This window comes from Sciurus carolinensis, chromosome 13 (assembly GCF_902686445.1).
Source record: "Sciurus carolinensis chromosome 13, mSciCar1.2, whole genome shotgun sequence".
In the NCBI taxonomy this organism is placed as follows: Eukaryota; Metazoa; Chordata; class Mammalia; order Rodentia; family Sciuridae; genus Sciurus; species Sciurus carolinensis.
The window spans coordinates 75,200,100-75,212,665 of record NC_062225.1 but is presented as its reverse complement, the minus strand read 5'-3'; the positions used below and the strand labels follow the sequence as shown (position 1 = coordinate 75,212,665).

Sequence of the window (12,566 nt, the reverse complement as noted above, 5' to 3'; positions counted from 1 at the left end):
GCTGCAGCAACCTACTGCTCCCCAGTTCCCACCCACAAGTTGGCCCTCAGTGAGCCCTCCCTGCCCTGAGCCTACCTGGGCCTCCTGCTCCTCAGCTTCCTCCGACGTGGAGCCACCGGCCTGGGCACTCCCATTGGGTTCCTTCGTCTCAATAAGGGTTGGAGAGCTGGGCATTGAGACCGGAGCTCCATTTGGCAGGGCCTGCAATGGAGAGACGCAGCCATCTAGGATCCCAGCTACTGCCTACTGCACATTCCAGTCTGTAGGCGGTCTCCTGTTACTCTAGAATCTTCCCATTAGAGCTGTCAAAGCCTCGCTGACCTAGAAATTCAACTACTCAGTTTTACCTCTAGAACATTAATTTCAAAATGCTGTCATTTTCTAATATCGATTTTTATCAAAAGTTTTCTAAACAGAACAAGACCCAATTGGTCCGACTCCCTTTTCAAAACAGTAACTCAGTGACAGTGATCAACTGGGATCTGTTTTGGTAGAGGACTCTGCAGCTGCTGCTTAGTCTTAATAACCTCCAGAAACCACTGAATTTTTCAGAGTGAGTAAAACTCACTGAATTTACTCACTGAATTTTTACAGAGTGAGTAAAACTCGGTAATGCAGGGAAAGAGTTCCTTCATTCAATTGGTAAGTGTCTGCTGAGTACAGACAAACGGCCTGAAGGAAGACGGACAGTGGCACAATAGATAAGGAAAAGGTGCGGTCCATGGAAAGACGGGAGGGAGAGCAGGAGGGCAGGCGTAGGGGCTGCTGGGGAGTCCTGCAGTGAAGGCAGTGTCGCTGTCAAGATGACAGCTCAGTAATAAATGAAGGATTAAGTCAAAAAGGGAGGGGAATTCCAGGAAAAAAAGAGGAGCCAGTGCAAAAGCCCTGGAGCAGGCTCTGTCCTGAGGACAGTTGGTGGCCAGGAGGCCACGGCTGCTGGAGGAGGTGAGCAGAAAGGGACTGTGGGAAGTTCCATGCAGAGACCAGGCAGAGGGCAGGACCACAGAGGGCCCTGTTGTTTCAGTCCCTCTCCTTTTGTTCCCTCCCCTTCCCAGTACTGGGGCTTGAACCCAGGAACATTTTACCTCTGGGCTACATTCCCAGGCCTTTTTATGTTTGGAGAAGGGTCTAAGTTGCAGAGGCTCAAACTTTTGATCCCCCGCCTCAGCCTTCCCTGTCACTGGGTGTGCAGATGTGTGCCACTGCAGAGCAGGACCCATTCCTTCTTCCTTTCCCACCCAGGAAACCCGCCCTGGCTTTAGTTTCCTCCTCCTCTATGGCTGCCCACCTGGCTCTGCATATTTCCCGCTGGCGCTCAAGACACTGATGTGACTTCAACTACTTACACAACTTCAGTGGCCTCCCTCTGGATTTGTGTCAGGAATTCCAACTTACCATGAAAGATACCCACGGCCTCCCCCATACTCTTTCCCTCTGAAGGACTCTCCCACTGGACTCCTGCGCCACTGGACTCGGAATAATTCTTCACCTCAGCCTGCCTCACCTCTCATGGTCAGCCATCTTCAAGTCCCACCAACATCTCTTCTACAACTGTCTTCAGAAAAATTGTTTTAACCCCTTCCTTTACAAATCTCTACTCCACAGGTGGGGTGAGGAACTTACCGAGCCATTGAGGCCATTTTGGGTGGCTGTTTTCTTCACCTCGGGCTTGGAGGCAATGATGAGGTAGGTTTCGATGCCCTTCTCCTCTAGGTAATCACAGCGGCTGCCCCCTTCACCTGGCTCCACGTCGAACTCTCCTTTCAGGCAGTCCATGGTGCTCTGGGAGATGTGCACACGCCTGGATTGCAGCAGGGGACCTTGAGCATGTGCCAGAGGCAGCCTTTGCCCATACTGGGAATGGTCAGTGCATTGCAGGCACCGGGTGCTGCTCTGGTCTGTGTCCCAGGAATGTGGGGCAGAGGCCAAGGAGGGAGAGTCTTGTGGCTAACTAGCTACGTGGGCAGAGTGGCATCCACTTCCCTGAGCCCCAATATTGGGTCCTTAAAACAGGAACACAATTTTTCCTCATGGACTACTGAGAGCGCCAGATGAGATAAGCTCTGAACTCTAATGTCATGAGCTGATCTTGCCTCACCCTGCATGATTCTCAGTTGCAAGTCTGATGCCAACAGGTGGTAAAACCCACTCTGAGTCACCAGAGGACAGAAATGGAACTGCCTCTGAGGAAGCTCCCTGGCTTGGTGGGAAGGCTGAGCTTGGACGGTCCACTCTAAGGGCAGGGCCTGCCAGGATGGCTGGTTCTGCTTCCGTAGAAGAGCTCAAGGGGGATGTGCAAGTGAGCTGTAAGCCATCAAGTATGGCCTCCGGGCTGCTACCTGATTACCAGTCATGAGACCTCTCAGGAGACCTGGAGCGTAACATCAGTGAGCACAACGACAGACAACTGTAGAGGCCCGAGCAGGAGGCCCAAAAGAGACAGGCCCCAGAGGAACGTCTCAGAACGGCCTTAGTAGGAGGGGAAGAACACTGCTACTGGGTGGGAAGGGACCCTCAAGACCTCTTATCCCTAGGGCTATGGCCTTGAGGGTAGATGGGATGTCCCTCCACAGGTCCTCACACCTGCCCACATCGAAGGAACACTCACCCGGGAATGCCACCAGCCTCCATCTTGTTGGCCACAGTGACATCGGTGGACCACACATCGTACTGCCAGCGCTTCTGGCCCAGGACGCCACCCAGCACAGTGCCTGTGTGTACCCCCACACGCATGTCCACCCCGGTCTTGGTCTTCTCCCGCACATACCTGCCAGGCACAGAGATGTCAGGGTGCAGCTCTGTGTGAGACAGTCTCCCTCTCCTTGCAAGAGGAATTCTGCACGAGCTGCCCTCCCCTCCAGGCTGAGGGGCCTAGCACATGCCCTGAGGCTTCCTGCTGCAGCCGAGTAGCTGCAACTGGGGTCAAGGTAGGCCAGGGCCTAGCACAGATCCAACAGTCACAGGTCAGTGGGACTTGGGGCAAGGTGTATGGGGGACACAGTACTCTCTTCCCCTGAGGGACCTCTAATTTCTCTCTTCTGATTGTTTGCTTATTTTTCATCATGCAATTACTGTTCCATTGAGAATCTAGAATATGCCCAGCATCCTGTATGCTGCAGACACAGAGGTGAACAAACCTCTGTGAATAGCAACTTGCTGAACAACTCCAGAAAGATACTAATACAAAAATTCAAAAATTGGCCTGCTAGGGAGGGAGTGGGGGTTAAAGTTTCTAATCCTGAATTAATGTCCCCCGAACCCCGGGATGAGTAGGTTGTGATTCTTTCTTTCCAGGTCAGTGGGAGAGGGGTTTAACCTGGGAGACTAAGAATGCAAAGCTGCTCCCAGAGGCCATGGGGAAGAGCAAACCAGATTTTTGGCTCCATTAGAGGGAAGAAGCCTCCTAAGAGCTTCCTTTGCCACCTCTTCCCTGGGCCACCAGAAAAACCAGGTCCATGTGGAGCACCGCAAGGGGAAGGCACAAGGAGAAGAGGGTCCACCTCCCTCAGCCCTTGCGGGTGCTAGAGCAAAAGGCAGGTTCCAGTCCTACCCTACCGCCTCCGCGAGTGACCTCAGCAGTCACTTCATATTGACATGGGGAGGGCAATCCCTGAACTGATTTGTCTCGGAGGGTCATGGTGAGAAAACAGAAAAAGGGGAGAATCCCCGGGGAGGGGGACCTTGGTAAAACATGAAGCAGTGTGACGGATTTCACAAAGGTGACTCTGGTAGAATGTTGTGGCCAAAGGCTGGGAGGCATGGCCAGAGTCTGTGAAGAAGCCACCTCCTGACTTCCCAAGGCTGAGGACTGTGCCTTATCCCACGCCTCAAGCAGATCCCTGGCATCTGGTCAGACCAGTGAGGGGCCTGCTTCTCCACAGCCAAGGTCAAGAGTCATGACCCAGGAGCCCCTCCCTGCCAGAGGCGCCCACTCACGAGATGGCCTCCACCATGGCGAGCCCCATGAGGATGGAGCAGACCGCGTGGTCCTCCCGGTAGTCAGGCAGCCCACAGATGCAGTAGTAACAGTCACCCAGGATCTTGATCCGCAGCTGGTGGTATTTCTGAAAGGGCAGGCATGTGTGTGCTCCCAGTCCCTCCTGGGCACGGAGGAGTGAAGGACCAATGGGAAAGTCACTGAGCCAGGGAATGACCCAGGGTAGTGGGTGGGGTGGTACTTACAGCTGCCAGCTTGTCAAAGCGGGCAAAGAGCTCATTGAGCAGCTTCACAAGCTCCTGGGCACTACATGCAGACGACAGCTGGGTGAAGCCCACGATGTCTGCAAAGAGGATGCTGCAGGAGAGGGGACCCCAGGCAGTGAGCCCCAGATGCCCAGCCAACTCCACTGCCAGCTCCTGCCAACTCGCAGGCCAGCCAGGCTGACAGTGGAAGAAGGTGTTGCTCACCCCCAGCACAGTGAGACTTTGGTGCTTCCAGGCAAATTCAGGACTCCAACACCGCAACTGATCCTTGCTGAAGTCCACTCTGCACGCCTCCCCCTCCAGCTGTACCTGGGGACCACCCCCCTCTGGTCAAACCCTACCCCTGGCTGAACACATCCTTCTTTTTAGAATCAGGGGTCATGTTTCTATACCCTCAGAGCTGCCCCTAAATGGTGAGTGACCTCATAGGAACCCTTCCCTTCTCTTGAGTGACATTCATGTAATAATGGAGAATAGGCTGCATGAGGCCCATGGTAACTGATGTCCTCCACAGGACTGAGAAGTTCAGTGGAGCTGAGGTCCATGCAGTGGATGACCTTGAGGTTTGGTCCCCAGGAAACCAAACCCGCAGTACTCAGCAAACCCCAGGAGGGCACATTCTTTTGGCCATTCCGGGGATGGGCCTCAGCCAGCGCACCTGACGTTCTCGTGTCGGTACATGTACATGGTGTTAAACTGCTGCTGGTCCTTCTGGCTCTCGTCTTTCTTCATGTCCTTCAGCATCTCATCAGCTACGTGCTTGGGCAGGATGGAGAGCATAAGGTTTTCCTGGGAGGAGGACGGGGTTGGAGAGGAAATTCAGTCTCTCTGGAAAGAAACCCCAACTCTGGTGAGAGGTGTTAGCCAGGAACAAAGACCTCCCTCCCACAGAGGCCCACACGCCGGCACTGGGGAGGTGGGGAGGACAGGCAGCTTGCCCAAGAGGGCCCAGTGTCACAACAGCCCCTTCCCAGCACTGATGCAGGTCAGAAACCCAGCTTAGCGTCACCCTCTGTCCACAAGTGCAGTCATTCCCATGTCAGCCACTGCACCGAGTCCTAAGTCCCCCTCCTGTCACTCACCAGGTTTCACAGAGCAATCACTCACAAAGTTCAGATTCAATTGGATCTAAGATTGACAACATTCCCAGTGCCAGCAATACCACAGGCAGCAAGAGCTCTACCTCAGAGAACATAGGGTCTCACAGGGACACAGACCAGGACACCAGTGCGGTGTGGTATGATACTGTCAGAGGGGACAGCTGTGTAACACAGGAGGAGGTTGGGGCACCTTGAAGTTCTTCCTAGAAGTGAGCGCGGTCAAGTCTTGAGAATAAAGAGGGCGCTATATACTCAAAGGTACAGACACATAAGTGGCACCAGGTTCAGGGACCTGCAAGCATTTCCGTGGAAACAGAAACCCCTCAAGAGCTAGGTGTGGACCAAGGGTCAGCAAACTGTGGTCTGTGGGCCAAATCTGGCTGCTGCCTGTTTTCATAATATCGAATGGGCGCCCAGTCACACCCATTTATTTACATATTGCTGCTGGCTGTTTTCACGCTCCAACAACAGAGCTGGTAGTTGTGATGGAGACCATATGGCCCACAAAGCCAAAAATATTTACTATCTTTCTCTTTCCAGAAGTCTGTGGCTTGGCATCCAGGTGGATGGTGCCAGTCTCTGTAATACAGAACCAGGGAGGAGAAACATGTGAGGGGTAAGTCAGGAGTGTGGCTGAGGACGTGCTATCTGAGGAGTCACTAGGTCTCGGGAGCTCAGGCCAAGCCAGCAAGCCTGGAAGCTATGGCTGGGTGCGTGGTCCTAGGGAATCATGGGTTAGACTGAGAAGGGAAAGAGAAGACACTGTTGTCAGGAGTCAGAGGTAGGAGAGGAGTCAGAACAGCCAGCCCCCTGCACCCTGGGAGGACAGTGATGATGGCTGTTGGTGAAGGACAATGGAGTTAAGAGACAGCCTCAAGCTGAGGTTTTGCAGGATAAAGACTATTAACGTTCAAAGGGCAAGAGAACTGTGGCTAATGGCGAGGAAGTGACTAAACCAAGATGTGTAGGCCAGGCAGCAAAGAAAGGGGGGCCAGTCTGGGAGAAGCTGAGGCTGCCACCAAGGGTCAGAGACCATGAAGTAGCAGGGCAGGGAGGCAGTGCCCCTGTAGTGAAGTAGCTCCTAGTGACAGATCAGAGTGCAGGCATGTGGTCCGTTGCTTAAAGGTGAGAAGGGAGCGGGCTCAGGGCTGGTGAAGTGCTGGGGTGCGGCTGGAGGAGGTGGGGATCGACGCGTGGCTTTGGGGTATACATCTGCATCTGGCAAGTGGAGTCTCTCTCTGCTTCCTGATGACCTGAGCTGCTTCCCTCCACACGCTCTTCCACCATGATGTTCAGCCTCATCTGGAGCCCCTGGGGAATGGAGCTGGCCTTCTGTGGACTAGAACCTCTGAAACTGTGAGCCCTCAAATAAACCCTTCCTCCTCTACAATTGTTCTGGTCGGGTCTTTTAGTCACAGCAGCATAAGAGCTGACTAGAACAGATGGCTAGAGGCTCTGGGTCCACGGTGTAGCTCCCTGGGTCCAGAAAAACAAGAGCTAAAGGGCTTAGTTTTCCTCTTCTTCCATTTCCTCTACCATCGTTTAAAACCTCGTGAATGGCATCGTACAAGTCAGGAAGGAGCAGCCAAAACAGCCCCATTGTGCCCTGCCTGGCACCATTTGAGCCTGGGAAGCAGTAGCAGAGCCTCCTGGGACCACACTGCCCAAGAAGAGCAAGCCTGGCCCTCAGCACCCGAGTCCTCTGCCAGTGGGGTGGGGACAGAGAAGAGCCAGTGCGCAGGGCTGGGTGGGACCCTCTTGGGAGACCTGAGGTCCTCTCCTGGGACCTAACAAAGCAGGCACCAGGGAGAAGGCTCTTGGCTTGAGGAAAAGCTGAACCTCTGGGAAGGTTCTCAGACAAAGCCAGAGCCCAGGCCCAGCCAGCTTGTGAGAGCAGCCAAGGGTGAGCGCTCAGCAGCAAGCGCTGGGGCTGGGTTTCTGAAGTCGGTTGTCCGGGCTCCCGGCCCACAGGAAGCGTGCTGCCGGCACACATGGGCTCAGAAGGGCAGGAGGAGGCAGGCTTAGGAGTACATCCCTGGGCTCCATGGCCAGGCCAGACCCCAGCCTGCCAACACTCCCTGTGTGACACTGGGAAGTCACTAAACTCTCCTGTGCCTTGTTTCCTCAATGGTAAAACAGGACTAGGTAACTCATTACTGTAAAGTGTGACACGCCGGAAGTGCTCAGTGTACCTCAGCCTTTCTCATGTCACTTGAGCAAAGTGTGACTGAGGATGTCAAGATGGCAGGTGTCTCACAAAGAAGAGGCCTAGTCTTCCTGGGCATCCAGGTGGGCCACAGGTGTTCAAGTTATGAGTCCCAGAGGGTGTCCCAAGGTCAGCAGAAACCCCCTGATCACTCAGCTAGGCCTTGTGAGCTGACTAGTGCTGGTGGGATGGTTAAGGGGACACAAAAGAAGGATCCCACCTTCCACTCAAGTCTCAGCCCCCCACTCCTCCCCGCCTCTCCCCATCTCCCCCACATGTTCACACAGGGAGCTGCTGAGGTAAGAAAGGCCCAGAGGCGCCAGGAGTGTGGTGGCCCACCCAGGCTGAGCAAGGAGGGATGTGGAACACAGGTCTTAGAAGGGCTCTGCCATCCTCCAGCCACCTGTGTGCTGCAACCCAGAAGCCAGGGCCCACGTGGTCAGGCCTTTCCTGCCCCCTCTCAGAGTCCTGTCCCTCCAGTAAAGCCCCTCTGGCTCCCTGTAGAACCTCAGGGATACCAGAGCCCAATCTGGTCCCCTGACCACAATCCCAATTCCCCTCTAAACACTGCCAAGCTCCTCAGGGGTAGCCCACACCTGCCTCTTCCTAAAGGAGTCTGGGCTCCAGGACTATCAACCAATCGAGAATAAAAGGCAGGAGCACAAAATCAGGGCAGTCCTGGAGCCCAAATACAGTGACAGGCTGTGAGCTTCTCTCTGGGGTGGGATGATAGGAACTTTCACTTTTGCATGATAGATTTCCATAACAATTTTCAAGAGCAATATATGAAGGTTAAGAGGTTATATCAACCTTAAAGATATAAGAAAGAAGCTGAGGTTGTAACGTAAGGTCATCAATTTACTTCTTCTTTTTATTTTTTTGGCGGTGCAGGGGATTGAACCCAGGGCCTTGTGCATGCGAGGCAAGCACTCTACCAACTGAGCTGTATCCCCAGCCCACCAATTTACTTCTATGGTTATGGAAACCTCACAGTCAACCTCAGAAGGTTAAGTACAAACAATCCACCGTAAGTCATACTGATAACAAGATGGGTTTTAATAAGAAGTAGGTGCACCCAGGGGACAGGACAAACGGAAATAGGTGAGAAATGGGAGAAGCAGGTGGCTGCGGGTGTAGGGGCAGGAAAAGACAACAGGCAAGTGGAGATGAGAGGGCAGGACAAGGCCAAGTGGCAGCAAGGAGCTGGGATTCTTCTTCATTTTCCGAGGCGCTGGGGATGGAACCCGGGCCTCATGCCTACTAGGCCAGTGCTCCACATCCGTGCTATGCTCCCTCCCCGGCCACGGGGACTCCTGTGACGGCCCATAACCAGGCCTCCCTGGCACCAGGCCTGTGGTTCCTCTCCTGTAATCCACCTGCAACCTGGCATCTGAACTTCCTCTGTGCCTTTGACCCCCATGCACGGCTCCCTCCCTGGCCCCGCTGCTGCTTCTCCAGGGGCCCTGGGCCTGGCTCCTTGCCCGCCAGGGTCCACTGCTTTCCCCAGCAGCTCTTGGTGTTGATAAACCACTCGGCTTTCCTCTGTACCTCCCCGTCTAGCTCTGCTTCTGCATCGTTTTGTTTGCTTGTTTGTTTGTTTTGTATTTTTTTTAGGGCTGGGGATTGAACCCAGGGCCACTTTACCACTGAGTTACATCCCTAGTCCTTTTTATGTTTTATTCTGAGACAGGGTCTCACTAAGTTGCCCAGGCCGGCCTCAAACTTGTGATCCCCTGCCTCGGCCTCTCTGGGATTACGGGTGTGTGCCGCCACAGCCCGCTCTGATGTTACTCTCTGGAACACCCTTCCCTACTCACGCCTTTCAACACCCCCTCACATTCCACCTCTCTAGAAAGCCCCTAACCCCTACCCATATGCGCCTGTTCCTTCCTCCTCTTTTATACTGACTTTGTTGGTGTCTTTCTGCTGGTGCCAGACATTGTCTGCCTGTATGTTTCAGAGTCTGAACTCGTCCCTAATCTTAGCCATTCTGAAGGGTGTGTAATACTAGCTGTAGATCTTCTAGAAAAACACTCTTACACAGGTAGAGGATTCCTGATAACCATTCTTGGGGCCTATGTTAAAGACTCCCAAACCCTATCACCTGTGTTCCTGGGGAAGGAAGGAGGCTGGGGTCCAAGTACGCTTGCTGGTGGGTCCCACAGAGGGGTGTAGAGCGGAGGGGAGAGGGGTCACCCAGAGTGACCTAGGATTGCTCTGGGGCCCAGAGCTAATGAATGGGACTTGGGTCTCCCCAGAATAGAGGTTAAATAGACCCTAAAATAGAAGTTAAATGCTATATGTTTCAGGAATCACAAGAATGTTCTAAGCCTTTGACCCATTAATGGCTCTCCTGGGAATTTATCCAGAGGAAATAATCAAAAAGAAGTAAAAAGATATATGCGCAAGAAGGTCTGCACTGCAGCATGACAACACTCGTGGGAAAATCTAAGTAGCCCAGTGCTCAGTAAACAGCCGGTCCGACAGTGACACACTTCCAGACATAAGATTATACAGCCTTAAAAATAATCATCATGGTCCTTTTCATCAAGATGGTGCCAAAAGCAAAGAAGGAAGCTCCTGCCCTTCCCGAAACTGAAGCCAAAGCACAGGCTTTGAAAGCTGAGAAGACAATGCTGAAGGTGATCACAGCCACAAGATGACCTGCCTGGACCTATCCTCCAGTGCCCCAAGACACTGGAGGCAACCTGAACCTCTTTGGAAGAGTACCCTCAAGGGAAGCAAACTTGACCACCACGCTCTCATCAAGTCCCCCTGACCACCGAGTCTGCCACGAGGAAGACAGAAGGCAACACGCTCGTGTTTACTGTGGAAGTCAAGGCCAAGAACACCAGAGCAGACAGGCCGCAGAGAAGCTCCATGGCAGGGCGTGGCCCAGGTCTGGTGGCGAGAAGTTGTGTTCAGCTAACTCCTGATGATGATGTTTTGGATATTGCCAACAAAATTGGTATCATCTAAACTGAACCCAGATGACTAATTCTAAATATTAAAAAAAATAATAATCATGACGAAAACCATTATAATAAGAAAATCATAAGAGAGAAGAACAGGACACAAGACTGTATTCTGTGAAGATGGGCTGGAATGGTGGTGGTTGTTCTTTTCAAAATCATTTTTAAACTAGAAATAAACACAAAACTTCCTCTTGCCTCTAGCTGTGATCCTAACCTAACCTCAGCTTCTCTGTAACTGCCACAGACTTCTAGGGAAATCTTCAGGGTCCTTGTGTCAGCTCCAGTCTTCCAAGTCGGCTTGGACATAATCTGAGAAAGGAGATCTATCCAGTTAGGAAGCAAGGGGACCCACAGCCCACAGCCAAGATGGGGAAGGGGAAGCAATGGCCTTGTAAGGAGCCAAATGACAGAACAATCACCCTGGTCTGGCTTCTTTCTGTAGTTCTCATGAAACAGCAACTCCATGCAAATGGACACTACTGACCAATAATCAAAACTGTCCCTCTTCTTTGCTAAAACCTTTGCCTCTGCCTTATGCTTTCATATATGTGCAATACTGCCTCTATTTTGCAGGTGACCAACCAGGCAGAGGAGATGTTTGTTCCAGGTTCCAAAGCTAGTGGCAGACTCATGACTCAAATCCAGGACTCTCTGAATCCTGGAATAGGTGAGTTTGTGTGTGGATGCACTTTTCACATCACTGGATAATATTTTGTCATGGATGTGCAGGTCCGGGAAGTGCCCAAACCTTACCTAGTAAGGATCTGACAATGCTACTGGAGAAAACCTCACAGGCCTTTTTTCTGGGGCTGAAGCCACTGGAAAATTCTATGGGCCCACAGTCCTTGATAGATCTGGCCAGCTGTTTAGAGGAGGGTCCGCCCTGCTGAAGAGGACCGCTACAGCAGATCACTCTGCACTAGGGCTGCCATAGTCCTCTGGGTGGCCACCCCTGAGCAGAGGTGAGGGAGACACAGGTGCTGCTCCAGTGTATTCTACATCCTAAGAAGAATGGCAGTCACCCATCCTTCATCACCCATCCTCCCTGAACCCCTGCTCTCATCCCTCCTCACAGACTGAGAAAAGGACAGGCCACTCACAGCAAATACCTGTGGCTGACCGTGACCTCTGCAAGTAACCAATACCACCAAACAAGCACAGCCTGGGGCACTGACCCCTGCCCCACCTCCAAAGCACCAAGAGACCAAGAGTCCTGGGCAGTAGCTACACTCCCAACTCAGGAGGTGCGGGCAGGAAGATAGGAAGTTCCAGGCTAGTCTGGGCAATTTAGCAAGTTCTTGTCTCAAACTCTAAAAATGTGGTGTAGCTTGAGTGTGTCCCCAGTACTGGGGGTAAAAAACAAAACTGAATTTAAAACTTTAATCTCAATTCTTTAAAATTCTTAGTAATTTAAATTCTAATGCTGAGAATTCATTGAATATCATTATTCCTATGTGTTTTTGCATATTAATATATATTAAATATACATTCAATGAATATATCAATTGAACATTTATATATAACTGAATAATGATATTTGTCATTAGGTGAATTTTTTTGACCAATTTCAGATATTTTCATCTTGTCTCTCCTTTATCAAAATTACTCATATATACCGAGAAGTTACCTTTCCCAGCTGCTGCTTTTTAAGGTTTGCAGTGCCCTTTTAAAATTTTGGCATGTGGGAGCTTCACTCTTAGCCCATGACTTTTGGAGGGCAGTAGAAATTTTCCAGAGAACTGGACTGTGGAAAAATGGTATTTCCTTAAGGTGAAGCTAATTTTATCTAATGGTCTAGACCAAGAGAGGGCATATCTGCTGGAGGTTGAGGAGGCTGATGTGGAGACAGTAATGGCTAACTCCAAAGGCAGCGCTGCTGAAGAGACAAAGCATTTTAGAAATTAAAAAATCTTGTCAGAGAAGAGCGATGGCCTCATGATCCAAGGCAGAGCCAAGTTCACTGAGGCTGGGGTTAGGCTGCTAAGACCCCCTCAAGTGTGGGGAAAGCGCTTCACCCCTCTGGACTTCATTGCTCATCTATATAATGCATGACCTCTTAGGCCTCTTTCGTTGTTCAAAATG

The 12,566-nt window shown here is 51.9% G+C and overlaps 2 protein-coding genes across 4 annotated transcripts in view; one reads left to right on the top strand and one right to left on the bottom strand.

Annotated features, from left to right (window-relative positions):
• Cenpo (centromere protein O) overlaps positions 1–2,974 on the top strand; it is a 33,432-nt gene extending 30,458 nt beyond the window's left edge. The window contains exons 10-11 of the transcript XR_007104609.1: positions 1,606–1,686; positions 2,574–2,974. The gene's annotated coding sequence lies outside the window, so the exon portion shown is untranslated. The remainder of the gene's footprint in view (positions 1–1,605; positions 1,687–2,573) is intronic.
• Adcy3 (adenylate cyclase 3) overlaps positions 1–12,566 on the bottom strand; it is an 83,208-nt gene that overhangs the window by 15,358 nt on the left and 55,284 nt on the right. For all 3 annotated transcript variants that reach the window (XM_047522151.1, XM_047522152.1, XM_047522153.1), the window contains 6 exons: positions 4,862–4,992; positions 4,183–4,294; positions 3,937–4,064; positions 2,609–2,767; positions 1,624–1,801; positions 76–201 (listed from right to left, as the gene is read on the bottom strand). In XM_047522151.1, coding sequence (XP_047378107.1) covers positions 76–201; positions 1,624–1,801; positions 2,609–2,767; positions 3,937–4,064; positions 4,183–4,294; positions 4,862–4,992 — 834 coding nt within the window. The remainder of the gene's footprint in view (positions 1–75; positions 202–1,623; positions 1,802–2,608; positions 2,768–3,936; positions 4,065–4,182; positions 4,295–4,861; positions 4,993–12,566) is intronic.